This window comes from Corvus brachyrhynchos, unplaced genomic scaffold, assembly GCF_000691975.1.
Source record: "Corvus brachyrhynchos isolate BGI_N302 unplaced genomic scaffold, ASM69197v1 scaffold10, whole genome shotgun sequence".
NCBI lineage: Eukaryota > Metazoa > Chordata > Aves > Passeriformes > Corvidae > Corvus > Corvus brachyrhynchos.
In genome coordinates, this window is record NW_008236180.1 from 3,351,597 (window position 1) to 3,359,960 (window position 8,364).

At 55.8% G+C, this 8,364-nt stretch overlaps 1 protein-coding gene across 1 annotated transcript in view; it reads right to left on the bottom strand.

Moving 5' to 3' along the window:
- HM13 (histocompatibility minor 13) overlaps window positions 1-8,364 on the bottom strand; it is a 15,496-nt gene that overhangs the window by 4,285 nt on the left and 2,847 nt on the right. Inside the window, exons 2-10 of the mRNA XM_017735644.1 lie at window positions 8,040-8,224; window positions 7,540-7,638; window positions 6,250-6,332; window positions 5,072-5,160; window positions 4,219-4,304; window positions 3,981-4,106; window positions 2,023-2,080; window positions 1,360-1,443; window positions 992-1,028 (exon numbers count right to left, since the gene is read on the bottom strand). Coding sequence (XP_017591133.1) covers window positions 992-1,028; window positions 1,360-1,443; window positions 2,023-2,080; window positions 3,981-4,106; window positions 4,219-4,304; window positions 5,072-5,160; window positions 6,250-6,332; window positions 7,540-7,638; window positions 8,040-8,224 — 847 coding nt within the window. The remainder of the gene's footprint in view (window positions 1-991; window positions 1,029-1,359; window positions 1,444-2,022; window positions 2,081-3,980; window positions 4,107-4,218; window positions 4,305-5,071; window positions 5,161-6,249; window positions 6,333-7,539; window positions 7,639-8,039; window positions 8,225-8,364) is intronic.

Genomic DNA, 8,364 nt, shown 5'->3' on the forward strand with positions numbered 1-8,364 from the left:
AGGCTGTAGGCAAAGGGAAGAGCTCAGTGACCTCAGGTCTGGAATGCCAGTGGCCGAAATGGAATTGGCCTGGTACTCTCAGCCATCTCCCACCATGCTGGAGTGTGGAGAGCAATGTTCTGCCTGTGCAGCCCCCGTGTTGTGCGAGCAGTGTGGGACTGGAGGCAGTAATACCCAGGTGAGGGGCTGGAGAAGGGAAGGACGCAAGCGATCCTGCTGCTGGATGGCAACTGGGAAGGGCTGGGGCTGGAACCCAGGGAGAAGACCCTGTTGTCTTGGTGGAGACTGGCCTGTCCCTGGCTCTAAGCAGTTGCTGTTTTATCACAGGGCAGGCTGTGAGAACTGGGATTCCCAGCAGGTGCAGGCAGGATGTGGGTGGCAACACCTGGAAGAGCTGGCACAGACCAGAGGGTCTTTGCAAGAGCAGTGGGAGGGGGGCCACACCACTGCAGTCACAGAGCACCCTGCTTCCCAGAGCCTTTCGGTGTGGGGCAACTGCTGCAGCCTGGCTGTAGGCGCAGCTTCCCTGGAGCTGCTTCCTCCAACGTCAGTGGTAACCTGGAGGCAGCCAGCACTGCCAGGCACTGATTTGCATCCACGCGAGCACTTCCCAGGTGCCAGCACTCCCAGCTCTTTCCCACGCTGTCACTGCTTTCTCTCACTGCCCTCCACTCCTTGGTTTCAGGGAGCTGGTGAGGCTCTCTGGGGCTGTTACATGCTGCTGCCCCAATTCCCATTCCTGTGCTGCCTGCCCTACCTATGCCTGAACTCAAACCACTCATCCCCAGTGCTCAGGGCATACCCTGAGTCAGCCCCCTCTTCCAAGAGCTTTTCCTTTCCCCTGCCCTGCTCCCAAGTCCCTATGCCCAGCTCCAGAAGGGAGCACATGACTGCGCTCCTGGCTCCCCCATCTCTTCTTTCCCCTACAAAAGCAGCTCAAATATGCTGCAAGATCCAACCTGCCAGAGACCCTTCCCTGCCGCCTGCTCACCTGATATCAAACCGCAGCAGCAAGGCAATGAAGATCCCTGTAGGGAGAAGGAAACAATGAGGGGCTGGAAGCGGCAGAGAAGGGACAGCAAGGGGCCAGAGGAGCAGGGAGGGGACAGCGAGGGGCTGGAGCGGCAGGGGGGGCGGGGGGGGGGGGGGGGAAACGGGGGCCGGTGCCGTGCCTGGGGTGACAGTGCCCTCTCGTGGCACGCGGCACCGGGACAGCACCCGGACCTGCGGGGAGACTCCCAACCCACCGGAGACCCGCGCGGGGCTGCGCCTGGCCAAGGGCAGAGCGAGGCACCTGCTCAGCTCCCCGCAGCCCCCTCGAAGGAGATCCCAGTGCCGTCCCCGCTCTTCTGTCCTCACCCGGAATGACGATGTCTCCCAGTCCCAGCATGGCGAAGTTGTCAGCATCCAGCCCCTTCTCCAGCAGGTCCTGAGGGAAAACCACTGCGAGGGGCAGAGCGAAGCACAGTGAGGGGGAGTGTCCCCACCGAGTAGACCCCAGCCCCGCTCGGCCTGGCAAACAGGGACAAGAGCAGGGCAAGGGACCTGTTCCTGCCCTCAGCCCCCTCCTTCCCTGTAGCTCCCCTTGTTCTTTCTCTGACAATTCCAGGACAAGAAACCAAGGGGTCCCAGGACCCAAACTACTGCATGCTCCACAGCAGCACCAGTTCACCCCTCCTGCTGCTTTGGGGCTCTGTGGTTTTTTGGTTGTTTTTTTTTGTGGTTTTTTTTTTTTTTTTTTTTTTTTTTTTTGTGGTGTTTATTTGGTTTGGACTCTTTTTTTGTAAAGGTGAAATTGTGCACTCCAAAGGTGCAGAGTGACCCAGACAGACCAGGGCTCTGCAAACCATCCCTCTCCAGAGACCTGCCTTGACTTGAGGCTGACCAATGACAGGGAGGAGGGGTCTCTAGCAGGAAATGTTCCTGCACACATCCCAGCCCGAGCCATCTCCAGAGGTGGAGGGTGCATGGGGCAGGGCCTGCAGCAGAACAGACCCCAACACACAGGGAAGATCTACTCACGTTTTATTGGCGCCTCGAATGATTTGGCAACTGTCACCATCACATTGGTGCCAAAGACCTACAACAGAGGAGCCCAAGGTGACCACAGCTGCACAGGAACACACACATGCTCAGCTACAGCCTCACCCCAGGGCCAGGAGTGGCCTCAGGGGCAGAAAACAGTCAAAGACCTGCCAAAATGTGGGTGCAGGAGCCCTGCAAGCCGGCCCACTGTCCGGGGGAGGAGACACATGACGGCACTGGAGGAGGTGGCCGCTTCATGGCTGTCCTGCTCTCAGAGCAGCATGGGGACAGCACTCACATGGCAGAGCTGCTACCCACCACCCAGCCCTGCACCTCGCTTCAGCTTTCATCAGTCAGCTCCATGGAAAGTCCAGTTGGAGGGCAGGAGCTCCCAGTGGAGCGTCCCAGCCTGGGAGCTTCCAGAAGGGACGGGGCAAGTGTCAGATCAGCTGCAGTGTGCTCTGAGGTCATTTACTTGCACGCCCCTATCAGCTGTAAATACTGGCAGTGTTTGGGGGGTGGACTGTAAACACTGAGGGCAGCCACCCTGACCTCTGCTCCTTTCCATCTCCAAGCCTCCAGTCCAGCAGGCACAAAAAACAGGTGCTAGTTAGCACTGGGTGAGCAAGATCCTGGAGCCTTGGATTAAAGGGAAATCTTAAAGCATCAGATTGACTCCCATAAGGTGCAGCAAGTTCTGAGCATTGTCACAGAGTGACAGGACTCCACACTGGGATCAGGGAAAAAAAACCACCACATGCAAATTCACCCCCAAGACTATGTGCGGGCAACAGCATCAACCCACTGAGATCTCCTTCCTCCTTGAAACCCTCCTGGGATCTCACTGTGATTAAATCCGTGCCAAGATCCAAGTGACCAGTTCCTGCAGAGGAGCACAGTAAGAGGGCCTCCACTTCAAGGCAGCCCTTCCGTAAGGGCAATACGATAATCCTTGGGGAAGCCGAGGTGGGAGACAGCCAGCAAATGGAGAGCAGAGGGGTGCACTCACTGCCTCCAAAGCACCGGGAAGATGCTCACACACTAAGCAGGGCCTGGGGCACCAGGTGTGCTAAGGCAGAAGGCTGAGTCCTCTCCAGCTGAGAGCTGTGGAGGAAGTGGCCCACAGGCTAAAAAACCACAGAGCCCAGAATGTTAACGAGCCTGGGAAACAGGGGCAGCACTGGCCAAGTACAAAACAACCCACAGTAGCCAGGTGTAAATATGGAGGGATTACACAGGCAGCTGCAGAGCTGCTGGACAGACCTCAGTGTATACAAGGCTCTCAGACATTTGGAAACATGGTGATTCAGAAGGTGGAGGCAGCAGGAAGGACTGGGGAATACAGACATTACAAGGAGTCACATTCTCCATGCATGGAGCAGAGCACATGACTGTGTTCCTGCCTTCCCCTCCCCTTTCCTCTAAAAAAGCAGCTCAAATACACTGCAACAAATAAGGAAAACCTCAAAAGGAAAAAGTCAGGGTGCAGCATTGGCTGAGGAAAAGGGACTGGAGGCATTCCAAGGTCTGGTCCTCTGTGCAAGAGAACAGAAGGACACTAACGAAACCAGCAGATGAGAGAGCCAAGGCACAGCTCACACAAGCAGGCTCAGTGTGCCCCAGAGCAGCCTCCAGCCCACCCAACAGCTGTCAGGGATTGGGAAGACCATAGTGGGGAATATAGGACCAGATATGACACACACCAAGTACCCCACAATAGCCCTGATGAGGTCCCTGCCAGCCCTGGACTCTCTGAGTGAGAGAATAAAAGAAAACATATTTGATGAGCCACATTCTGCCACTGTGGATTCTGTCATCAACCCTGCCACACCCCTCTGGGCTGAGAAAGTGAAAATTCTGACTGCAAGTGTGTGTCCAGCCAGCATGGTGCCTCCAGAAAGGCAGAATGCCAGATACATGCTTCCACCAATGGCCTGTGGAATGCTCCCGCTTACCCAGAACACGTCGTAGATGAAGAGGCCCCCAAGCAAGATACAGCCAGTGCTGACGTTGTTCAGGTGCAGCAGCTCCACCCCGTTGAGGGAGAATGCCAGCCCGAAGAGATTGTTGGCAATCCAGTGCTGAGAAGGACAGGAAAAAGAGATCTAGGTCCTGCTGCACATGGAATCCCCATCTTGCATGGAAATGGGTCCGTGTCTGATCCAGCCCAGTCCCCAGCTGTGCCTCATTTACCTTTCTCAGCAGGTACCAGACTCCCACAACACTGCTCAAGGCCAGGCACACAAGATCCTTGGTGTCAAACTCGTAATTCACTATTTCTGCAAGAAAACAGAGAAGTCAGACTTGGGGCAGGCCGGGCAGCTCCCCTTCCCGTGCAGGGCTGAGATGAGTGATTCCACAGCTGGGGAGCCCAGAGCTCAGTGCTCATGTCCCTAACGAGGGGACTGTATCCGTGGTACACACGTGCAAACCGCCTGGGAACAAGCAGTGGGCCCTGGAAAGCTCAGACCTTCTCCTTCAGCCAGACGCTGCACATGGACAGCACCCGCGGTCCTGCTGTCAATAAGGAAATCGGATTCAGGCACTGCCTAAGGCAGGGAGAGACAAATCTTCTCCCTCTTCCTGTGCCAGTTAACTCGTGGTGGTATCACCAGAAATACTCCTTTACCAGTAAAGCTACTACGGGGCAGGATACTTATCAAAAGCATCTTCTGCCAGTGCAAAGATCTGGCCCAGATAAGGCAGCACAAACCAGTCAGACCTGTGCTTTCCAAGGGGCTTAAATAAAGGCTGTGCTTTTAACAACAGCTATAGCTCCATCCCCCCTACAGCACTCTGGGAGGTGTTTCTGGGGTCTCCCTGCCAGCCAGAGGCAGCACAGAGGCAGAGTGCCAGCCCAGCTCTGCAGGGATACACGGGGCTCACACTGGCTATGGAAGCTCAGCGGGGAGCAAGAGGCGAGTCTTTGAGAAGGTTGTTTCAATGGGCTGAGAGTCATAAGACCAAAAAATAAAGAAAAAAAAAAAAAGAACAGTAAAGGCAGAAAACATTCAGGCTCCCCTGAAAGACCGGCGAGCCAACGTACCCTCCTTGCTCTCCCCGGAGCCCTGGGTGAAGAGGAGCTGGTACTGTTTGTTGGGGAAATTTGCAGGGAAGAATCTGTTCATCATGGGGCTGAAACGAGAGGTGCAGAGAAGGGCAGTTTGACAGAAACCCCGCAAGAGGTGCTGCCCAGCACCTCTGCATTTGAGGGGGCCCCATGCCCCCTCCCAAGATGGGGAAACGCCAGGTTCTGCTCCACCAGGGACTGGCAGGGGCCACAGCAACTCATCCTGCACAGAGATCTGATCTGGCTGTATGTGACAGTCCCCCACATACTCCAGGGCAAGAAAATGGAGCATCACCCACAAGAAAGAAGGACCCACCCCAGACCCCAGCAAATGCCCCCCAGCAGTCCTCTGGGTACCCAGCACTGGCTGGGCCATCAGTGACTGGGTCTGCTGCAGAGCCAGAAGCAGAGCAAAGCCCTTGCCCAGCACCAGTCTAGGGAAAGCATCTGGTCCCCAGTGCCCCAGAGCTCAGGAAACAGGAAACCAGTTCGACTTTTTCGGTTACTGAAACAGCCTGAGCTTTCAACACCTCATGCCATGCACTGCCACGAGAGGCCAGGGACGTTACCATGAGCTCCAGCTGCCTCTGTCACCCATCCCAATAAGGGTGCTGAAGAGCTCTTTCCTCTGCAGGGCAGCAAGAGGGGTTTAAGTTGGATATCAGGAAAAGGTTCTTCACCCAGAGGGTGGCTGGGCTCTGTTACAGACTCCCCAGGGATATGGTCATGGCCCCGAGCCTGCCAGATTTCAAGAACTGTTTGGAAAACACTCTTAGGAAAATGGTGGGATTTTTGGAGTTGTCCTGTGAAGGGTCGGAAGTTGGACTCGATCCTTGTGGGTCCCTTCCAACTCAGGATATTCTGATTCTGTGATGCTGAGCCACTGAAACTCCTCAGGGTGAGTTGGCCTTGTCCCATCATAGCATCCACTCACACTTCCACAAGCTCTCCCAGTGATGCTGTATGGGGTGCTGGCTTCCCAGGACCCCCAGGGCCTTGGTTCCCACCACCAAGGGACAACACCCTAAGAGGCTGGGCAAATACCCTAAAGACCTGGCTCTGCTGCAGGGTAATGGTGCTCTAAAACCCTCCCAATAAAATGAACTGAAGCCTTGGGTAGCCCTGTGCCAGTCACACCTATCCTTGTGCTGTACCTGATAGTGTGGGACAGGGCCAGGATCCCCAGCACAAAGAAATACATGGAAAGCAGAAGATTGATGTACTCTTGAGAGAATATCTGCAAGACAAAACCACACAGGGGTTAGTTAACACAGCATCCTCCCCATCCTCATGCTCCTGTTGGCAGCAGCTGTGTCAGTGCTCCAGGGAGATGAGAAGAATAACTGGAATAACCCAAATTCCTGCATGCTGAGGGAGAATATGTTGGAAATAGCCATGTGCTCAAAGAACAAGCACAATGGGCCCGTGAGCTGTTGTGCATCTGTGAGCTGCAGAAAGGAGGCCAGAGCTTCCCCTGCAGAGCAGGGAGTGAGGCACCGCTCCCAGGGGCTGCCCAGGCCCAGGGCAGCAGCAGCATCCCCTGCCCTAATTAAACAGGGCATTATTAAAACTCCTGCCCTCCAAGACACACGCTCCCTTACTGAATCATACACCTACAAACCAGCGTGGAGGGATCCTGGGGCCCTCCCTGCTCTCCTGGAAGGGGGATGCTGGAATAGGAGAGCACATGGCACACAGCCATTGGCAGAGAAGGGACTGATCTGCACCATTCCCAACTCTGCACCTTAACCCTCACCTCCTGGACAACCAGGAGCACCCTGGCACCTTGCAGCTCTCCCAAAACAGCACAGCTGGAACCTGCCATGCCCATGGACTACTCTGCGCTACAGCCCTACAGCTCTCCAGACCCCTCTGGGACCTCAACCACGTGCCAGACCTGCATAGGTAGCCCAAGGTGCTTGAGGCCAAGACACCTTCTCCACATCAACAAAAGCACATGCTGCTAAGAGCTCCCATCCACTACTCAGGTCATCTGACTCTGCCTGTGGGCTCTGAACGTCTGAAAGACTTCACCTGATCACACAGGGGCTCCCCCAGACTTGCAGCCAACATGGCTCCAGGAGCACAGCACGGAGCACAACACAGAGGCAGCAGCATTTACCCCTCAGAGTCCCTGGCACCCTCTGGCTGCAGCCTGTGCCCTGTCACGTTGGCCCACGAAGGCAGGAAGAGCTCAGGGCTATTTGCTTCTCGGCAGCTCTCCAGAACCAACCTGTGCACAAACAGGCTCTGATTTCCCCCAAGCTGTGACAATTCAGGCAAGAACTGACGTCCTCCTGCGCGGTGACACCAAAGAGCTCGATCTGTGCAGCCTTACACACCTTCTGCCCCAACACTAAGGGCCAAACCCAGAGTCAACCCATTATGGGAGCTCCTACCAGGCAGGAGGACGTCCTGCCCCAGCTCCAGTGCCACTCACTTACTTTAAAGAAGAGGTAGAGCCCCAGGAGGGTGCAACTGGCAACAATGGGAAAGCGAGCAGCGTCTCGGCTGGTAATGGTCTCTGGCATCTCCGAGGAGTTCTGGGGAGGGAAGGAGAGGACAGGAATGGATCAGCCCCTGCTCTGGCTTCACACCTGAGCAGGGGGGGTGAACAGACACAACACGCAGGGCTCCACAGTGGGTTCGAGAGGGACAAAACACCCACTTGCTCCTGCTGTATCTGGAGGTGAGCCTGTGTCAGAGGCAGAGCCTGAGATGGAAAACACAAACCTTGCACTTGTCCTTCCCAGGGCAGCCACAATTTACTGCTTTTCTTCTCTTGGAGAAGGAAAAAATCCCTGTGCTGGCGTTGTTCCTTTCTCCCCTGCCCAGAGGGGAGCTGGGCTCCCTCACCGCTCACGCCCAGCCAGCCCCATCTGTGCCACCATCTGTGATCACCCTGCGCACGACGCGTCTCTCCAGCCACCTTCTCATCCCTCACCTTGCTCTTGGGACACTTCTCGTGCACAAAAGCCCCAGATTTATAAACCCCTTCCAAGACATCTTTGCACCAGCTCAAACAGCCCCTTTCAAACCATTTCCCACAGGAGACCTTCAGCTTTCCAAGGAGGCAGAGGGCTGCCTGTCTTCTGCCTGTTCCCTGCCTGCTCCAGACCCAGCTGGCTGCTGCTCAGAGATCTAATCTCACTCAGGCAAACACCTGCGGCCAGCACAGATCGAGGACACCTCAGAAGCCCTTGTGCAGCTTATCCCAGGCACAGCAGTTGTCCCGTGCTGTGCCCAGCAGTGCAGAGGCACCCAAATTC